The sequence below is a fragment of the Cyprinodon variegatus genome, unplaced genomic scaffold, assembly GCF_000732505.1.
Source record: "Cyprinodon variegatus isolate N-32 unplaced genomic scaffold, C_variegatus-1.0 Scaffold217, whole genome shotgun sequence".
NCBI classification, from domain to species: Eukaryota; Metazoa; Chordata; class Actinopteri; order Cyprinodontiformes; family Cyprinodontidae; genus Cyprinodon; species Cyprinodon variegatus.
Window position 1 is genome coordinate 195,869 of NW_015150670.1, and position 21,638 is coordinate 217,506.

Sequence of the window (21,638 nt, forward strand, 5' to 3'; positions counted from 1 at the left end):
TTTCTTTCTTTCTTTCTTTCTTTCTTTCTTTCTTTCTTTCTTTCTTTCTTTCTTTCTTTCTTTCTTTCTTTCTTTCTTTCTTTCTTTCGATGTACATTAATCAATGTCATTTTTCTGGCAGTATAATCCGACAGGTTTATATGGTGGAGGGGTTTTTTTCTGTTTATGTTCAGGTGAATTTAGTTAGTTTGGAAATTGGTTTGGTTGATGTTAACTTGTCTCTTTTGTGTGTATTTGGTTGATTCATTTATTGTTGTTTGTCAAATTATCTGAAATAAATTCCTATTCATTCATTCATTCATTCATTCATTCATTCATTCATTCATTCATTCATTCATTCTCATACTTGTACTATTCCTTTATTGGTTATGTTTAATATTCATCTAAGGTCTTTTGTAATTTATTGATATTTATCTGGATAGTTTTATTAGACAAAAAATTAACAAGGACGAAAAAAGTTGAAAAACAAGTTTTATTCTTTCCTTTTTCCTAATTCCTTCATCCTCTACTACTTTCTGTTTTTAGCTATCCTTTTAAAACATGTCCGTAGCATAAATTTAGATTTACTTAAAACACGATAGATTAGATAATTTAGTTAATAATTATATTTTTTATGATGAATTTAAAATTACTGAAAATTATATCAAATGGTGTTTCTAAATAAGTCACATCGTTATAGTCTCGGTGTCCAATTCTGACATGTATCTCTCTGGTTTCCCCATTTCTCACACCCTTATTATGCTCCTTTCCCCTTCCCACCTGATCCGTAGGTAAGCGAAGACTGGAAGTACGTTGCCATGGTGATCGACCGGCTCTTTCTCTGGATTTTTGTGTTTGTTTGCGTGTTCGGCACGTTGGGCATGTTCATGCAGCCCCTCTTCCAGAATTACACAGTGAAAACCATCAACACACCGGGCTGATTGTTCCCCAAACGGCAAACACGTAACGGACAGCTCAGCTCCCTGACCAATCAGCACAGCAGGACAAAGGCCCAAGGTGTTTTGGTGGTGTGAGAATGTGTGTGTGCGTATGTGCGTGTGTGTGTGATCATGTACCTTGGGATGGGGATTTTAATGTTATAATGTCTATGGAACTGGAATCGCACTGGTACTGAACAGCTGTCTCGTCCATTAACTTTATGACAACATTTTTGCAACAAGCAAACCTATTTTCTTCTATGAGCATTGAAGAAATTACAGTGAAACTCTTTTTCCTGCATTTTTTATTGTTGCTGGAAAATCAAAACAGACTGACCTCCCCTCTCTGGTGTTAAGATCCTCCCATTCCCCCCTCCTCAGCCTGTCAAAGAGTCTCTAAGAGTGAGGACTCTTGGATTTTCTCCTTTTTACACCCTGCCAAACCACTCTGACTGCTTAACAGCATCTCCACAGCAGGAATGAGTCCATGGTGGTGTTGAATGATATTAGACATCAGAGGGGGAAGAAAAGTTCATATTAAGCTTCTTCTGTTGTTTTAAAAAAAAATCCACTGTCAGTGAACTGATTTAGTCCGTGTTATCATAGCGTAGCAGCTTGCCACAAGCATATAGCATTAAGTAAATATTAGTATTTCTAAACATCAGTTCATACACAGGTTTGTTGCTGATGGAGAAGTGACAGAGTGTTGTGCGATTGTAAAGATGTAAAAGGAATGTGATTTTAAACTGTATGGGGCAGCCAGTGTCCTGCACACTAACCGTACGTGTGACAGCTGCATATTAAAGGGACATATAAAGAGGATGCTAATGCTTAAAGAAAGCTAGGAAGGAATAATATTAAGAAATCATGCATGGACCCATTTTGTGTTTCTTGCTTAAAGTGTTTCAACTTGCTGTAGCAGAGGGCGCAGTTGCAGATGAGTCCTGAAAAATGCAGGAATCTGAGCCAAAATGGTGCAATAGAACAGAATAAGTGCTGGACACAGGAATGTGATTTCTATTTAACCAGTTGGAGTACCGAGCTAAGAGGAGGTATTGGTTGTAGGGATGGTTGGGGGGTAAAGCAAATCAACAGAGACTTCTGGATTATTGTGTGTATTAACATGGTTTCACAGCTGTTTGCTTTGAGTTATCCTTCTAACCACCAGGGTGTTTGAAATATACCTATTTGCTGTCTGTTCTCCTCGTTAGAGATGCACCTACAAAAAAAGCTTGTGACCTCATTCAGTCAATCTCCAGCTTCAAGCCCCAGAGAGAAACTCCAAATGTACTTATTTACTACTTCAGTGTGGTGTTCCAAATTAAAAGGCAGAGAAAGCACAGCAAAGCTAGAATATCTTTAGAGGAAACAGGGTCGTTCATGTCATCTGGTGAAGGTTTGTTCAGGCTGAGCAAGAAGGACTTTGCAGTAGATGACTGGAAGGATTACATGTTGCTTTATTCTTTTAAGATTTCAATCTGTTTGAAAACCTGCTAAATTGGGTCATGTTTAAATCCTTTTAAATGAAAAAGTCAGGATCTAGACCAGTGATTCCCAACCTGTACGTGTGTAAATGTGCCCCTAGTGATCCGCGAGTGCATTGCAAGGGGCACATGAAAATATTTTATTCATTTTTCTAAGGGCCAGATTGAAAAATTGAACAAGCTTTTATTAACCAAAAATATAAGATTTTACAGCCTGAAAGTAGCTCAGATAGCTCACACTGAGCTGTCTGAGCTCATCAAAGCAGCTGAGGTGTCTGGATGAAAACAGAGTAAAACTAATAAAGTCAGTCTGGCTGTAATTTTTCTGTATTTCCTTCCCAATTCCTCAAGTTTAAATGTGATTAAAAGGGAGTTACTCAGAGGAGCTCCAGCTTTATAAAACACAGGTTTATAATATGTTTTTATTTTGTATTTATTCCCTTTCCTACTAACTTCCAGGCAGCATCTTTACGCTGTTTTTGTTTTTTGTTTTTTATTTCAAATGGAAAGAATAAAAAGCCTCAGAATTGAATGCTCAAATTAAAAGATTAAGTAAAATAGTTTTGTTTCAACTTTTCGACAATCATCTATACTTTTGACTGAGAAGGGTTCTAATGGGAAGACATAAAAGGTTCGGAAACACTGGTATAGATTATGGGGAAAACATGTAGACTTTACTGTTTTTGCAATGCAATTCTATGAGACACCTTTTTAACATGTCAATTCTTGAATAACTTTGTTTCCAAAATGATCAAATATTGTTGGTAAAACCTAGTTATTTTTTATCTGTCTGGTGTAGAAATGATTCTGTCCGGTTCGGAATGATACAAAGTCCAAAAAGTACTTTGAAACAGTAATCCACTTATTACTGGATTAGATTACTAGATTGGCATCCATTCATTCCTATTTATCTACTTAAGGTTCTCCTTCATCATACACGTCCTATGGTAAAGCCAGGTCACCTGAATAGAAATGTCTGTGCCACAGCGCCATCTCAGGAAGAAAATAAAACAAAAATAAATCTATTCAGTGCCATTCCTCTATTCTTTAATAGCAAAGCCCTAAAATAGGAATCAGTAGCAACTCTAAAAAAAAATCTCAGAGTTGCCACAAAATTCAGTTTGGTGTATCTCTCTAATCCTCTATGCCTGAAACATTAGTGTATAAATGTGCAAACCCTTCTGCTCTATTACTTCTGAAGGTTACAGCATAAAGAATGTGTGTTTTCCCACCCTATGATCAGTTAGTCCCTGCCAACCTATGTCTACCCCTCAGCTGAACACTAATATTAATCACATCATTAATGCATTATTTTATTTACAGTTCGGCTGATTAGTTCTGTTTTCAGAATCTTCCCTGGTTTCTTACCACCCGCTAAAGATAGAAAAGAATATTTATAATCACCTGTGCAATTAACATTTTAATAGGTAAAGAGCATCAACTGTAAAAGAGGTACATGATAAAGTGTTTAAAGATTGAAAAAAAGTGGGGCAGGAAAAGAGGAAAGACTCAAAATGTTTCACTATAAAGGAAGAGTGCTATAAACTCATAAAGAAAAATGCGTTTCCATCCCTGTCACCATCATCATCTGGGAGGTTCTTTATCTTTTTACAGTCATGTTGCCAAGTCGGCTGCTTCACTCGCTGGGAGATGTCTTCCTCTCTGTGTCTCGAGGATGGGATCATCCGTGGGGATTCCCGGCAGAGCTCAAACAAGTGTGAAAAGCCTTTTAGAGACCCGTGAATACTGTTGGCTGCATGGCTCTGCACAGAGAAAGTGCCCACTCTCTGTTTGCTCCCTTTGACCTTTACACCCTCGTTCCTTTTTATCGATTCACTTCCTCTGATGATTATGCTCCACTGTTCCTTCACCTTCCCCCTTTCCTGACTCTGAAATCTGTTCACCTTAACCAGTCAAATAAAGGTTTTAGGATCAGATTAAAAATGTTTGTGTTGCTCTTGCTTTATTCCTCCACCTTAATGTGTCACTGATCAATTCATCTCAGTTTCTTTTCATCAATTTTACACCATGGAGAAGGGAGAGGCATTTACTGGCTGTCTAATGTGGAAACTAAGCATCCTTTGAGCCATCATGTACAGAAAGAAAAAGCTCAATCTTAGCTTGATCTTTGTCAATGTAAAACATATCTTTTAAGATCAAACAATCTATAAAAATTGAAGCACATTATTTTGATAAGGTCTTTTTTTTAACGCAAAAATTCCTACCTACTTACCCATCCAAAAAGGCTCAATTTTTCGTTTTGTTTACATTTTATTTCAATAATAAACCAGATGTGTGCACAAATGTTGGTGTTCCAGTTTACACCAATAAAGAGCTATATCAATGAAGGTAAAAATCATCCAAGAAGCATCTTTCATCTTAATATCTGCTCTGAATCATGGAAATGATCAAGGAGCTGAATATTATGAATAGTATTATAAACTAATGTTACACTGCATTCCAACAACTTTGATTACTATTTAGGAATTTTTTTGATCACATTCTCTTAAATTAATCCAATTTAACTGTCCCTCAGGGATCCTACAGGAGTCCAGCACTGGGTTATTGTTTTTTATACATATTGCATTCATAAATCACTGGTTGTGAACGCTAATGTTATGCCCCAATCTGGGAAAAAGCAACACCTCCAAGAGGTCTAAAGGAAATTCAAGATTGTTTTTTTAGAATTGTGTGTATTTAACAAGTGAAAGAACTAGGACTTGGTCATTCAGAGTAATTTTAAGAAATTTGATAGAATTAGTAAAAAAAAAAAAAGTCAAATATTAGATCATGGCACTATTTTGGGAGAATTTCATGTATTTATTGTCTTAAAATTAGATTGAGCAGCCTTAATTTTTCTTTATCACTAACTTGTTTACGGACTTGAAATGTTTATTAGATGTTTTTATCAGTCTGCAGATAGAGCGCCATTCAAAATTATTCAAACTTCTAAACCTTTTATTGGGATTTGATTGAAAGACCAAGACAAATTATTGCATAATCCACTAACATAATCCTTGCGTTTACTAACATAAACGCAAGGGACATGCATTTATAGTATAATATTTTTTTGTGTCATAACACTAAAATTCAATGACAGCAACTAAACAGAATTAGTCCTTATCCTTAATTTCAGTTTAAATCCAGCAGTCGTATTAAGGCTTCACAGGTTTGTTTTTAAATAAACAGCTGCATGATTATCAAGTACCACAGTGGACTAGTCAGGGATAACACTAGCGCTTTTAAAGGGTTTTGTTATAAATCACTGCCTGAAGCTACAACTATAACTCAGATGGAGTGAAATATAGTGTTACCCAGAAAAACCTAGAGCCTAGAACATAGAGACAATACTCTAGAACATAGAGCTATGGATATCTATAGATGCTTCCCATTATTTATAGATGAGTTGGAGCTATTTTTCATGAAAGAACTGGTAAAGATTTTAATAGATGTGCAAAGCTGATACAGACTAAACCCCAAAAGACCTGCGGTTGCATTAATGATCACCAAACTTTAAAATTAATATTTGTTAAATAGGACTTTTTTTTTATTCCAATGTATTATTCTGTTTTGAACACAAGTTTAGCTGCACAAATATGTAAAAAAAAATGCAACTAGGTATGGTCACTTAGGCACTGCATAATGTATTTTATATTAATTTATTTATATATTCATTTATTTATATTTTAGGGTTTTATCCTGAAACTACAAGCGACTACAGTTGAAAATTGGACTGTTAAATATGACACGTTTATTTGTTAAAACTTGTTTTATTTCCAACCACTCTCCCTTATTTATTAAACTTTAACCTTTTTAATCAAATTATTCCATAAGTAAACCCAAGTTAGCCATTAACTGGACTTTAAACCTTGGTTAACAACAGAAACCTAGAACTGGAATCTTGGGAAAAGCCAGTTTGAGCCCTGTCACTGTCAGACTAGTACTTTATATAATACCATATGCTGCCCCCTGGTGTCCAACTTTTGTTTTCACTTTGCTGTAATAAAACACAGTCAACAATTCTTAGTTTAGATTAATGTTTATTTTTTCCAGGGGAACAGACTCTTTAGCATAAAGGTTTATCAAAAAATACTTCATGAAAAAAAAGGATAAAGAAATAGTCATCACGTTGTAATGTAACACAATGTAACACAGTGACAGAAATAATAGACGTGACTATTACAGGTCATGTATTTTGCATGTTTTTGTCTTATTACAGGATATCTGTTACTTTTTCCTTACTGAGATTTTGGATTTGTAATAGTGTATTTCTATGAGCAGAGTAGGTGCTCACTTCTTCTCTGGCTTATCGTTGAACTCCAGGAAGAAGTCATTACAGGCTACGGTCAGAGCTCCAACTAAGATGACAAACTCAGTGAAATCCACTTCTCCATCATTGTTTGAATCCAGGTCTTTCATGACCTTATCAACAGCCTCTTTGTCCTGGGCATTCTGCATTTAAAAAAAGGAACAAAATATGTGTGTAAGCTGTTTTTTTTTCCTGGTTATAATATGTATGCCACTCCACGTGCTTTCTTACCCCCAGGTAGGTGCCGAGCTCTGTGGTGAGCAACTCCTTGAGTTCAGCCCTGCTCAGCGTGTATTTGTCTCCTTCATTTCCAGAGTATTTGTGAAAGGTTTGGATCATCAGCTGCATAGCGTTCTCCAGGGTGGAGGCATTCTCTGAGTTGGGCAAAGACATTCTGGGAAGGAAACAAAGGTGAATTGGATGGGGATATAGCAAAGACAGTCTGGGTTCAAACTTATGCATGCAGATGGTATTCCCTCAGTAGTAGAAAAATCATTTCTATCTAACATTTCTGCCTGCTGCATGCAATGTGTAGTTTCAAATCCTACATAGAGATAAATATGCCAAACTCATGGAGAAGTGAAGAATCAGTGAAAAAACTTAACTGAAACTGTAGTAAACTAAATGTACTTTAAAGGAAACCACCTGGATGTTAGGTCTGTTTCATTAAGAAAAGATTTTCCCTCCTGACAGCTGACTTCCCTCCTGACTATAAAACAGCTTTTATTGAGTTGCAGCGATGCTATAGTGTACAGTATGGAGGTCTAACGGTTGGACTCCAAACATGCAGGCCAGCTGATACAGGTGAAATTAAACACTGCCGGCCAAAGAGAAAGAGAAGCACTAAGAGGCTACGTGATCTGCCTTTTACTTTATTTCAAACAGCAGAGACGGGTCTTGTCCTTCTCTAACCTGCATCATTTGTAACCTGTAAGAGATTTTCCAGCTGTATCAGATATTTGCTTGCAGTGCATTTCTTTCTGGAAGGCATGCAACAGCAGAGCCACAACAAAAAAGCTTTTTTTTTTTTTTTTTTGGCAGCTTCTGAAAAAAAGGCTTTAATGGAAGATTGATTGAAGCTTTTTCTGCCCTTGTTTTTTGGCTGGCATTAAAGGAAATAAATATATAAGATGCATCAGTTGCATTTCTAAAATAGGACTTTAGTCCTAGCATGTAAGATGTCCCAGATACCAGAGTCCTTTGGATCCTACCTGTGTGGAGAGGAAGCGCTGGTTTGACGGTGAAGTGTGGATAGAGGAGGCGATGGCAGCAGACAGGAAGGCTCTGGACGACGGTGCCTTAAATACAGCCCCTTTACTCCACCCAAACCACCTCTCTCCCTCCTTTCACCTGTTTCCCCATCCTGTCCTCTTCTCTGTTTACTCATGGGTCACCTGTTAGGAACACATGTAGCCTAAGATCCACCTGGAACTTGTTGCAGGTCTAGTAAATGTAATATGTTTATAGAAAACATAAAATATAAAAATCAATGCTGTCCTTTTTATGATTTCTATTTTTCATAACTATTGTTAATTTCCATTTATTTTACTGGCAGCAGAGTCTTTCATTTTTTTTAATGGAAGGGTATGTAAATATATATTCTCATATATATAAATACTGATTCTCATATATATATATATTAGATATATATAGATATGTATATATATGAGAATTAAACTATAAAATTGAATATCGAATATTGAAAAGGTGATTTGTTTTATCTGTTAAAAGATTAAACTAAAATCGCCAGAATTCATTTAACAATTTCATAAATATGGGTATAAGTTTATGAAATCCCCAAAATTAATTCATCAATAACTCATAAAGTTTGAAGATTTCGTATGATCTACACAATTTTACAGGGAAGAGTAGTGATTACCGATAAATGTCTAGCAGACAGTCACAAAACATGGATCTAAAAAAAAAAACTTGACTGTTCACAGAGTTTTCCAGTGAATCCATTCATAATAATGGAACGTAGAGTGGAAGGAAAAAATAGGGAAAAAGTCTATATATGTGCAAACATTTTTCCTGCACCAGAGACAATGCTTTTGGTGCCGGCACTTAGCTGAATAGAAAAAGGAATCAAAGTTACTCAATTTCCTACAGTCAGTTCTAACTGGGGTTAAAATGTCATCTCATACTGTGGACTCATTGGGTTTTATCAACAGCAAAGTCAGGGGAGTTGTCTATTAGAAATTTTAAGGCACCTCATACCTGCTGATAATTTTTATGAAAATGCTGCTTCTATGTTTAACTAGCGATGCAGACAAACAGAAAGCCACTATCAAAGCAATCCTGGCTTTTTAAACACCTCAGTAGATCCAGGCAGATCACCTGACTCTGCATAGATGCAGTAATAAAAGAAAGCATGAGTTACTGAATAAATATGCTGCATAGTAATCAGGTGTAAATTACAGCAGGTCGGCATTTCTCTAAAAATGTACTTCTGATTTGTCTTAGGTAATATTTTTCATTTTTAAATTGAAAGAATAATTTACTTTAGCTGTAATCCAGAATCGCCTAGATTAAAAGATAAAGCACCTAAAACAACTGAGTTCAGTTTTCAAATAGAAAATTGTAATATATACTAATTAACCAGATAAGGAAATTGTCTACATGTCTGAAAGAAATTGTACAAAAAATGTAAATGTGTGTGGTGAAAGCGGTAAGATATGACACTTATCTATTAAAATATATTTATGGAGATATGACGATTATTATTATGTTGAATGTTTGAGACAAAAACGATCTTTAAGAACTAGGTATTTATGCACATTAATAGGCTATGAGCGGCTATAAACAGTTAAAACTGTGAAAAATAATGCTCTTTAAGAAATATAATTAAAATAAAAACACTTTGCACTAGAATTGTTTCTAAACAATGGACAGACTTGTTAATAAAAGTAAAAAAAAAACAGCATTCCATGTAAGTGATCACTCAGTGTTGTGGAAGGATGAGACAATGAGGGCTGCTTTATTTTATAGTGTTTTCCAGTTTAGGAACGCTATCACTGAATTTGGCTCTCAACCATCATCCTGCATCTCTGTTTCTGTCGATCTCAAGCTATGTGCACCATCAGCCCCCGCCCACCTTATGCCTTCGTAGCCAATCAGCTTAACCTTTGCCTTGATCTCAGCAACCCTGCTACCTCTGCTCACTAGAAAAGACCCAGGTATGACCTGCAGCAATTAACATTACTGATGCTTTTCTTCTCTAATGTCATTACTCACATCACTGCTCATTGTCTGTAAGGAACCTGTTTAATGTTTAGATTCGATAGTTACTGAATTAAAGGAAATAATTCACCATATCCTAATCTCCTGGGATATCCCTGATATGTAAGTCATTTAAACTGATCTTTATCCAGCACTGAATGCATGCATGCATTGCATGCAGATAAAAGGATGCTTTCAGTCCTCAAATTTAAAATGCTGATTTTGTAATATTTATATTTTCCTCTGTGTCATCAGGTACACCTAGAGGACCTTTTGAACACAGTAGGCTTTTGTGCAAGAAATGATTTATGATTAATACAGTGGATTATCCTGCTCTTTTGTTGTGCAACCTGTTTGTATTTCATGCCAAAAGAAAAAAAAAAAACACACCAAAAGAGAGTGCTATGTGCTCTGTAATATGCTTAAATGCAACGCATCAAGTTGGGTGTTGAGGTGATTGTGTGGACCCGGAGTTCACAAAGAAAAAAAGAGGGGGGTCATGGCTGATATAGTATCCAGGTGGATTAGTTCAGGGCTAGTGAACAGAGCCTTTACACCTGCCAGACAGAAATCCCCATACAAAAACCCTACCTACAAAGGAAGGGCATGCACACATCAACCCTTCAACAAACACTTTCCTGCCCAAATACAACGACTTACTATGCTTGAGTAGACATGGGAAAAAAAGGGCCTAACCACAGTGACTTTTAAACAGGAACAGAAACATTCTTGAAATAGTTCACTGAAGGCACATTTCATCAGAAATAGAAACACACTAAATGGTTCATTTTCATCTATCTGCCTTACTCTTCAGCAAGGCTGTTGAACAAAACCAGCGGATTAAAATATGTCCTTGTGCATACATGACCTTAAACTACACCAAAGTGAATGCCTAGGCAATTTTTAAAATTACAAGCCACTAAATTTATTCCTGTGAAATGTTGGTAAGAGCCTCTTCTTGTTTATGTGTCTTTGTTGCAGTATATTGTGTCAGTGAGTGGGGCAGCACGGTGTGAGTGCAGGTTTCTACACACCATACATGTGGATAGTGTTGCAGAGAGGCAGTATGGTGCACAATAGAAAGCATACTGTGTGTCAGGATCTGGTTGCAGCAGTTCATGCATCTAAAAGCCGATGAGTCGGACTCATCAGAGAATTTACAGCTATATTTAGCAAGTGTAGCATGTAGGGAGGAAGGGAACAAGGTAGCTTTGCAAAAATGCAATGCTATTCTGCAATCTTATATTGCAGCAAAGGCTTATTGAAACATTTAGAAAATAAGATCCAACCTCTAACTAGAAAGGGAAAAGGTTTAGTGCTAGTAAACCATGTCTTCCTGTTTGCCTGATCCCCACGATGGGAAACAAAAGCCAGCATGTTGTTCAGTTAAGCAGATGTGTTGAGCTGAGAAAGGTCAGGAAACAGCAGGTAATATTGCCTTTACTAATAGCTGGGTTAAAACCCAAAAATTAAATTAACCAACAGAAAAGCATGTCACTTTATGTTCCTGCCAACTTCAGTGGACAAGATGTAGTAAAGATTGGTTTCTTAAAATCATCATGTCTACATAGGAGCAACAAAAGGCTATCTATGGATGCATGTAGTAAAGGCAGAGAAAAATAAGAGTACAGATATTGAAAAAATGTTTGGAAAATATTTTATTTTTTCAACTGTTATTTCTGAGTAGCATTGTATCAAAATAAATGAACACTTTATGTGTATGAGTAAAACCCAGTGATTCAGCTAAGCTGAAAATGGTATAAATACATCAGGTTTGTACTGTACTATCGAGAACTGAATTCTTCCTTTTATTTTTGAAATTATTTATTATGCATTTTGTTGAGTCTTTTATGTATTAACCAAATATTTTCTTTATTGTTGTATCAATTATTAAGTGATGCAAATTTAGCCTCTAACCTTAAATGGATTCAAAGAAAAGGTAGTAGGTGTATAAAAAGTATTTAAAAATATTAATGTTTGCCAGGATAAAAAAAAAAAACCACACAAAAGCAGCAATTAAAAAGTTACCATAAACGTCAGTTTTGATACAAAGCTTTTATTTGCAAACCATGTTTTCTATTTAAAGTTTTTATAAAAAAGACCAACCAAGAACTTTTATGTGTGGGACTGTTTGGATTAAAAAAAATAAAATAAAATTAAGCAAAGGTTTAGAAAAAAAAAAATGCCATTCAGTAAAATATTACAGATATCCAAGATAGAAAGACATTTTATATGCTAGTTGGAATGTTTCAGTTTAAGTAGGAGGAAGGTGTGTTTTAGTTTCATGCAGGCCTCTTCTTCATGATGCATTTGCTTTGGATTCGGTTTTGCTCTGACTGAGGCTGTTTGCAATGTAGCCAATCAGAGTGAGGTATTCCTGGAAGCTGACTTTTCCGTCACTGTTCTGGTCCAGGCCCTGCTGCATCTCCTTAACGGCGGAACTACTGTTGGTGTCCTGACATATAGAGTGCAAAGAAACAATATGGGTCAAATGTGTTCAAATAATACAGAACACAGCTAGGAGTTGTACGCCTTCTTACCTCCATGACACCACCGAGCTGTTTCTGGACCAGCTTCTGGAAAGATTTTGAATCAAGGTTCTCCTTCCCTCTGGCAGAACTGAGAAACGTTGTCACGACGGTCTTAATGGCTGACTCCATATCTCTAAAATTAGAAGAGACAAGGGCAGAAGAGGACAGCTGAGTAAGGAAACAGTGAGATATGGTCGTATCTTAGAATCCCAGCCTCTCAAACAATATGCCTTCCAGTGGAGTTCTGGGTAATCTAATTAAAAGAAGTACTTTAATGGTGCATTGCAGAAGTACTCAAATTCCTTGATGTTTTGTCATATTGTAATATAACCTTTAGTGTAATTTATTGGATTTTTATTTTAACACAAAACAGAGTAGAATAGGTAACAATTCAGTTTATTTTAAATTCAGTTTATTTCTACAGCGCCAATTCACAACACATGTCATCTCAAGGCACTTTACAGTTCACCAGATCATCCAGTCAGATTGATTCAAAGTTTCTATCTAAGGAAAACACTGTGAATACTTTTGGAGGGACCCTTTATCAGAAATATGTGGTTTCCCTACTAGACCTAAAATCTTTCTTGAATCCCCTGCAGGAAAACAAAATCAGATGAGATGTGTAATAAAAGAAAACTGAACTCCATTTATCAAATCGATAAAGAGGCAGAGTGACAGGCGGGTAGACAAGATCCCTACCGGCTGATTGAACTTTTTATTCCGTAAATAATATTTTTCATAATGCATGAGCATTCTTTAACATTTCATTTAGAAATGCACACAAGTAAAAAAAAATAGTGTGTCAGCTGGTCTTGCTTGTGTCTTTATCACTGCTGCAGTTTATAAATGGAAATTTTCATTGCTAAGCTGCTGCTCATTCACTGTTGGAAAGCTCTATGTAATGAAATTTTGTGTTTTTATTCATTTTTCATATTTTTTTATACACTCTGTGTATACAAAATGGCAATAAAGTTTGTCTTAGTCTTATGTTTACACTAGATGGATGGAGGAAAAATCATAACGGGGGAGAAGGAGAAGAGTGAAGGAGAGGATAATATGGCTGGAACGAGTAAAGAGAGAAAGAAATGGGTGAAGAAAGAATCCCTGGAGGAAAGGACAAAGGAAGCTACAACCTCTGACAGAGGACATCTGGTCCACAAAAACCCACATGAAAAACTCATAAAAGTTTAGATTACACCTCCCTAATATCATCCACTGCTGCTACACCTCCACACGCTCTGAAGCAGCACATCCCTCTGGTCAAGAACGATCCATAAAACATCACTAAACGGGACAAGCAAACAACCTGAGCACAAACAATGTGGATTTCTAAATGATTCCCTGGGTGGTCTATTTTCTATGCAACTTTGAATATATACCTGATAATATTTAGATGAAAACATATTATTATTTTGCTCACAATAAACATGAACCCATGATCTCCCTGCACTTAAAGCATGGTGTCTATAATTAAGATCACCATGATAGATTCTTATTTGTCTTCTGCATGTTCAGAACATTTGCTCCAGTTGGTGCATGGCTGTGGTTTTCTGGCACACCTGTTAAGAGCAAAGACATTATTATCAACACCTGCCCCCTACACCGCAGTGACTAATAGCAGCTGAGAACTGAAGCTCCCGTTTCACAACAAGCTGAACAAGCCAAGGCGGTAATGAGAAAACTTCTGCAATACTGCTGACAGCAAATAAAAATGTGTATTAAACCTCTGTGAACGTTACTGGTGAAGTAAAACAAAAATGCCATTCTATAGAAACAAGCTGGGAAAAATGTCTCGTGCTACAGATGGTGCCTCTTTTATGTCAATCTCTGAGAGCGACCTGAAACATCATCTGCTTCACCAACAAGACTTAGACGTAGACACAACTTTATTTATCCCTCGGGGAATACTTCTTCAGGGAAATTCTGGTTCCAGAATCTTATATAGAGTGAAAAGGGCAGAGTTAAAGCAAGGTGCCATTAAAGATAAAAACAAAAAGAATAAAAGTAATAAAGCATAAAGAGACACAACTAATGAGACAGAATCGCACCTGTTTCCTGTTCACTCCTGATCAGTCTGTTACATTAGCAAAAGAAAGATGAGTCATCTCTGGGGTGGGAGAGCACAAGAACTTTTCTTCAAACATATCAAGACTCTAACTTTTGAGGTATTTAAAACAAAGGAGTTAAAAACAGGGATGAACACTTGAGTTTTTAAAGATCATCAAGTTACTCTCACAAAGTTTTATATCTCCTGCTGGTTTATTAAAAACATGGTCTTAAAATCAGAAAGTTACAGGTATAGGGGAGGATTTTCTTTTTCCAGGTGGATCATCAAAATAAATGGTTCTCCTAATTGTCAATCATTCTGGTGATATATTTACGTAATGCCCTCGTCCCCATTCTCACTTACTGGTGGTGAGTCTGACATAGTGCAAAAATTGTGCATCTTCTTTTGGAAAGGAAGCTTGTAGGCTTGCAGGCTCCTGCATTCGAAAGCATTTAATAGGCGTTCCCTCTCGGAAGCAGGTACAGGGTTGAGCATGTGCATTTTGTTTTTAAAGTGGAGAGGGCGGTTCTTTTCAGAAATTCGGGAAAATCCTCCTCAATACCTTTAAGATCATTTTCTGGCACTTCAATTCCTGTGTTGACTTAAGAAGCTATGGCGTCAGGATTAGGACAAAAGTGAACCACAAGCATATATTACGCTTTTCATTCACCACGAGCTTATATAATGCTAAAAAAGCATATTTTACACTAAATGCATGAATTTAAAATCCCACGTGCATTAAAAAAGGTAGAATTCCATCAATTTAACCCTGCTCCTGAATCCATACCTGGCTTTTTTTGATGTGATTGCTATCAAAATGTCCTTTATGGTCCCACAGTAGGGAAACTCACTGTCTGCATTTAACCCATCCTCTTTTGGGGAGTAGTGGGCTGCTTTTTACTGAGCTGCTTAGCATAGTGATAAAAACAGACTAAGTAATTGTAGTGTTTTTTTGTTTGTTTTTATTGTGTTGGTTGGATGCCTCCATAAATATAAAACCTGCTCTTGTGTTATTATAAACAGCAACAGATTTTCAGTTCCTAAATGGTAATAAATAACATATTTATGAATAATACATCATGTTTTTGTCATTAAATCCTTGTGATTATTACACATTGTAACTTTAAGGAGTTTGGCACAAAGAAACTTGTAATTGAGATCTCTTTAAAAATCTGGGAAGGTTTAAAGGGTGGTAATAATTTTAAATGAAGGTTTTCTCAGCTGATTACTTAATCAAAATCTATCAAAACTAATGGAAAAGAATTAATGAGTTATTTTGTGATAGTGTTAAAAATGTAATACATTTTCAAAATATATATTTTCTCTTCTCTCTATACTAATATATAAACACACAAATACAGATTTTTAAATAAAGATTTTAAAGCAGTTTATTTCAGGTTTTTTAAAATGTTTTCTAGGCTTTTATCTGTTAAACTCTGCTTATTCAGTTTTAATTCTTGTAAAACCTTGAGCAACAGCAGCCTGGAAAAATGTTGTGGACACTTGAGTAGAGTTGATCAGTATCAGCAGAGTGAAGTGAAGAGAAGAGGCTCTGCAAGATTTCCAGTGTGTATCGGAAACTACCCAGAGGCAGCAGCAGCCGCCGTATGGGTGATTGTGATGGATGAACGGGCGACAGCCGTAGGAGTAACCATAGAAGCTGCTAGATCTCCTATCTGACACAGATGCCACACCTTAATACTTGCACTACGCCTATGGTGCTGTAAGGATACACAAAATAGAAAGACAACTATACACACACACACAAGCTGAAGCATCAATAGAAGGTCAGCTTGGACTTCTACTGCATTAACCTAATTAACAGGTGAGTAAGAAGCAACATCCAAACCCAGGGTTCAGTTTCACGTCGACACACAATGCGCTCATAGCTAACCAACCAGCAAGTAAACATCTATCATCAACATGGTGCTCATTATTATTTGATAGGCTGCTATGATTGTTCCAACACCTTGTGACATCCTTCACAAGGCAAACAGCAAAGATGAATGCAAACTAGAGTGTCAGTGCAATCAGCATAAAAAAGTAAAGAGAAGTAGCATGTAGGGACTAATTTAAGTGTAAGAGGCCTTCAGTAAAGGATGCCAGGATGTCAGAATAAGAAAGAGAGGAAATGTAGGGAGGAAAAGATGGCTTGATTTGCTGGTGTTTGTTCTGAATGCACAAGGGGTCATTTTTAAGGTTCCCCTCGGCAAACATTTGTTCCGATCCAGAGTGCGTGGAGATCAGGATGACTCACATGGAATGAATGCTTGTGTGAAGCTATGCTCATTGTTTTATTTTTGCCACTGATTCTCATTAGGGGGGGTTTGACTGGTATGTGTTGGTTTGCAAGAAATTAGAAGCACATGTTAGTTCAGAGATTAATAGTTTTAGAGGTTCTTAATGTGAACTTAGACTGCAAATATATACAGTAGATATGTTTCCATACTGTTAAAAACCTACTTTAAAGATGTAGTCGCAAGCTTTTTGACCAACTAAACAGCCACAGATAAACATTGTCAAGATTCTGAAACCATCTGGTCCATCCTTTGGTGCAAAGGTGAACGTATTTTGTGTTTTAGGCGTTGCGTCCCCCTGGATCTGGCGCTTTGGGAGAGCGTAAACAGTTTTTTTTTTTTTTTTTTGGAAAGATTTAGACTTAGACAGATTTTATTTGTCATTTTGTTTACACAAGTATAAAACAAAAAGAAATTTCGTTTGGAACAGCTCTCTGGACAATTTCATCTTTTTTCAAAGCGCAGCCTTGAAAAAGAATAAGAAAAAAATATGTAAATATATAAAAACAGTAATATAAACATATGACTGTAAATTTACAGTTATGTGTGTCCTGCTGACCGTGTAACCCACATAAGGTTCTTTGCTGCCATGTTGCTGTGATAACCTCTCAAGAGTAATCTGCGCATGCAGGTGTCTTTGACTATGGTTTAAGCGTAAATATGTTTGTGGCAGTGACACAAACCACTATTGGCTCTAACATACTCACTGCAGTGATATCATTGGTGATGCATGTAATTATGCAGGGTGCACATTTTCCCCAAATTGTTTATGATCGGAAATCCTTTTTCTGTCTCAGTGTGGACTGGGTCTTAATCTTGTCTCAACTACCTTTTCATAGTTTTTTCTTACTTTGGTACTGCAAGTTTGAAGGCTTCAGTTCTTTAAACATTATTACAGCCTTTGTTTCTTGTTTTATTTGATAGATTTACGAGTTCTTCTCCCTCCCAGACAATTGAGAGGGAAAATATTCAGCCATGAGTTTTCTTAAAGGAGTTTAAGGCAAGGCCAAGATTTTTTTAGGATGTTTTCTTCGTCTGGCGTCAAGTTAAAATGATACCAGTGTTATACATATGTGAAGGAATCTGCTGCTTCTACAGGCTTCATGTCTCTGAGGAAAGAATGTTTTAGAATGAAGCTTTGTATGTTTTAAGCAAAAAAAAAAAGGACCAAGAGCAGTCCATTTCATGCCCAGGTCTGAGCTCCCTCTTTGTTGAAAGCTTCCCCAATATCAGTATCATCTCATTCAGTCCCCGATCAGACTCCAATATGGCTTTTTCAATGAGACTAAAGTTACATTTGTTTACTCTTGAGCAGAGTGGGGTTTCAGGTGCACTAGTTGTGATCAATCGTCACTAAACCATTTTCTCTTGGTTTGGTGGAGACTCAAAGAAGTTGCTTGGGGAATTAGAGCACCTAGGCATACACCCAGAGAATTCACCTCGAATCGCTCTCCAATGAACTGACATATGGAGCATATAATGGAAACCGAGATAAATAGAGGAAGACCCATTTAATACACCATGCAATTGTAAGGGAATGTATGGGAAAGATTAAAAAATGTATATTTACCTTTAAAACTGCCACAATGCATCTTAAAACTCAAAACAATTGTACAAAGCTTCTAAGCAATGAACTGAAGCACACTAATAAGTCCACATCTGAATGACTCAAAAAAAACCATTTGGGATTGGCCCAGTCAATCTCCAGACTTTAACAACATTTATTTGACGATCTGAAACATTTAAGCATAATAATCAATGAAGTCTCCATAAAACCTTCCTGCATCCAAGACATCAGGTCTAGTATCTGAAACAGGGCAGAACCAACATATTCTACACACAAAGTAGAATTTTTCCTTCAGTGTATCAAAAATAACACCAAATATGAGTATTAAACATCTGGACTTTTATAGCACTTTATCAAGTCTGAGGAACCTAAAAACTTTTAAAGCTCTACATTCAGTCATACACACAGACATTCCCATGCTGATGGTTATAGGCTGCATTGTAGCCACAGCTTCATTGGATAAAACCGACAGTAGAGCTGCCGAGCCCTCTGACCTCGAACAGTAGGCAATTAGGGTGAGGTGTCTTGCCCAAGGACACAACCAAGCAGACAGAGAGAGCAGAGCCTCAAACCAGCAACTAACTGGTTACAAGATGAACAACTACATAAAACTACTGCTGTAAAAGTCCAGTAATTACAACTGGAATGGTCTGAATCGACTTTTCTCTAATCATACGATATATAAATGTCTTTTGTTGACTCATAAGATTATATTTATGGAAAATTGCTGTGATATAAACAGACTGAAACATCAAGAAATACTAAACATTGGGTTAGTCCATCAATGTATGCATGACAACTGTTTAACCATAACAGTTTCCATGTGGTTTAGCATAGGATTTTAATGTCTAAGTCTAAGCACCTTGCATAAGGGAATTTACTTTTCATCAAGTCGTCTTAAGTCAATACATTTACCTTGAGAAAACACACCCCGCTGATACTGCTACAGTTTTAACCATTTGTCTGATGGATTATTCACTTGCAATATGATGTTTACTACATGTTAGACAGCATTCTTACAGTATATAAACTTAACAGGTTCTCACTTCAGAAAATGCAAACTATCTTTTTAGAAATAACAAAAAAGCTAAAAGCAAAACTGGGCGTTTATAAATCACACCAGCTTTGGGAAGACATGTTGCAATACATCACTCAACATTGTGTTAACCCACATTCCTGACTTCTTTCTATCTTACTCTTTGTCACAAGCACAGTTTTTTCTCAAGCTGATTTAAATAAAAGTCAAATGGCCTTTCAGAGTATGAGAAAAACCCCAGGATTCCTTTTACCGGGGTAAAATAAAGCCTGGGGCTCTGTGTGGAAATAGTGCTAATGTGCATACCATTGGCTGTTAGCATTTTGGCCTAAATAGATATATATAGCAAATTAAAGTCTTGCTAAAAGTTCAAAATTATTTAGCATTTTCATGCAGGGCAAATGAGATATGACGTACTTTTAGATATTGCTGTAATACTCTCATTTTTGATTGTGATGTTGCACAATTTGATACTACAGGGAGGATTGCACAACAAAACCCTTAAGTTTAAAAAAAACTACTGTATGATAGTAATTAAATAATTCTTTTGTATTTAAAATGTGTAAAATTCAAATCCATTTACAATAATATCTAGACATACATCCATTGAAACTGAATTGAAAATGCACTTCAGTAGTTTCTCACCAATATTCTGTTCTTCTTAAATTTTGGTTTATTTTTTGCATGAAATCTTAGCTTATTTATTGTTTCCTGATTGATGTATTAAAGTGTCATATTAGTAACTCATAAAAATTATTTGAAATAAAACTTTTTACAGCAGGCGATGATTGTGTACATTCATGCTCAAACTGGTTCAGTGAGTCATGAAGGCCTGCCTTGCCAATCTATCAGAAAACCAAAAATGTGTTTTTTTTCTCTCAAATCTATGAAGTTTTTCCAAACTTAAACCGATTAAAGCAGCTTATTGTCTCTCCTACCACTTTAATTGAGCTGATCAATCAGAGTAACTGATCAGCTCCACCCTGATGATCAGCTTTGTTCCAACAAGGTGTGTCTGTCTCCACTTCCTCCCTGTCATGGATCTGGTCACTCTCCTCATCCGCGCCATTAACTGCACCAGGCCAAGTTTCTGCTTCAGGATCTTATCAAAAACTAAATAATTTAGGCTGATAAGAGCCTTGCATCTATAATGAGGACTGCTTTAGGTTCTGGGTGTGCGCGCAAAAAGGAAAAAAAAGTTTTTCCAGTTAAAGCTGAGATGCGTAACGGAGATGTTGGAGGGTGTTTCCCATTTAAATTTAGCCCCAAACTAATCTTAACAATTTGTCAAGCGGTTGGAGGAAGAAGTGACACATGAGGTAGATAAATAAATAAAAAGGGGTGAGTGGAGAGTCTAGTTTCTGTGGAAGTGTAAAGGGATTGGAGTAGAATTACCTACTAACAAGAGGAAACCGACCCTCGCTGTCTAAAGAACAGACACTCCCCAAAAGAAGATCTGTAGAAAATAATAATCAGTTTTTCTCTGTTTGACTCTGGAAAGCAGCTCTAGAAATTAAAAAAATCGGTTTGCGCAAGAATGAAAAAGTCCAAGAAAAAGCAAGACTTACCTACAGCACAGGGAACCAAAAAATAGTGAACAGAAAATTTCAGCAGCTGCTCACTCTCTTTCCTCTTGATCCCCCTCACCAGATTAACCAACAGCACATATCTTTTCCGTGATTTAACCTCCTCTCCAGCCAACCTTTTTTTTTTTCGTTTTCACAGGGCGTGTGCCTGAGAGAGGAGGAATGTAGAAAGAGGCGCAGCTTAAACTCTCTATTTAAAGCAGAATTATTCTTGAGCAAACGAAGGGAAAAAAACACACATTTTTATGTAATCTTTTTTTCCCCCTACCATTTAAAACCAAAATAACCCATTCTTTTAATCCTGGAACTTTTATTCACATGTAACACCAAGTGTGCGCTCCTTTTCTGAGTGCGCGCACAGATGTTATCCGAGCCACACCCTGTGACTATTAGAATAAACAAACCTATATAAACAACAGAAAGCAGAGATCATACATGCACTATAATATTATTTGTTTCTTTTTCTATTTTTTTGTATATATTGGTAGAGTTTTAAGTGTTAAATCCTGTCCTCATTCCCAGGGGAATAGGGAGGTGATGTTTTCCAGGAATAAACCGAGTCAAGAAAGCTTACACATAGCTTTTTCAGACAATGCATCCCCACCCAGCAGCTCTAATGACTGGCTTGTGAGCACATGTTGCTTG

General features: G+C 36.5%; 3 protein-coding genes across 3 annotated transcripts in view; 1 reads left to right on the plus strand and 2 right to left on the minus strand.

Annotated features, from left to right (window-relative positions):
• chrnb2 (cholinergic receptor, nicotinic beta 2) overlaps positions 1-2,845 on the plus strand; it is a 33,092-nt gene extending 30,247 nt beyond the window's left edge. Inside the window, exon 6 of the mRNA XM_015380585.1 lies at positions 771-2,845. Coding sequence (XP_015236071.1) covers positions 771-920 — 150 coding nt within the window. The 3' untranslated portion in view covers positions 921-2,845. The remainder of the gene's footprint in view (positions 1-770) is intronic.
• A 3,709-nt stretch (positions 2,846-6,554) lies between these two features.
• On the minus strand, positions 6,555-8,112 carry LOC107088404 (protein S100-A1-like). Its single transcript, XM_015380548.1, has 3 exons — positions 7,922-8,112; positions 6,942-7,104; positions 6,555-6,853 (listed from the first exon to the last, which is right to left on the minus strand). Exons 1-3 carry the CDS (start codon positions 8,095-8,097, stop codon positions 6,692-6,694), a joined length of 501 nt encoding a protein of 166 aa, XP_015236034.1. The 5' UTR covers positions 8,098-8,112; the 3' UTR covers positions 6,555-6,691.
• A 3,853-nt stretch (positions 8,113-11,965) lies between these two features.
• On the minus strand, positions 11,966-21,134 carry LOC107088431 (protein S100-A16-like). The gene is made up of 3 exons (XM_015380596.1): positions 20,976-21,134; positions 12,470-12,593; positions 11,966-12,384 (listed from the first exon to the last, which is right to left on the minus strand). Exons 2-3 carry the CDS (start codon positions 12,587-12,589, stop codon positions 12,229-12,231), a joined length of 276 nt encoding a protein of 91 aa, XP_015236082.1. The 5' UTR covers positions 12,590-12,593; positions 20,976-21,134; the 3' UTR covers positions 11,966-12,228.
• Positions 21,135-21,638: the final 504 nt, after the last annotated feature.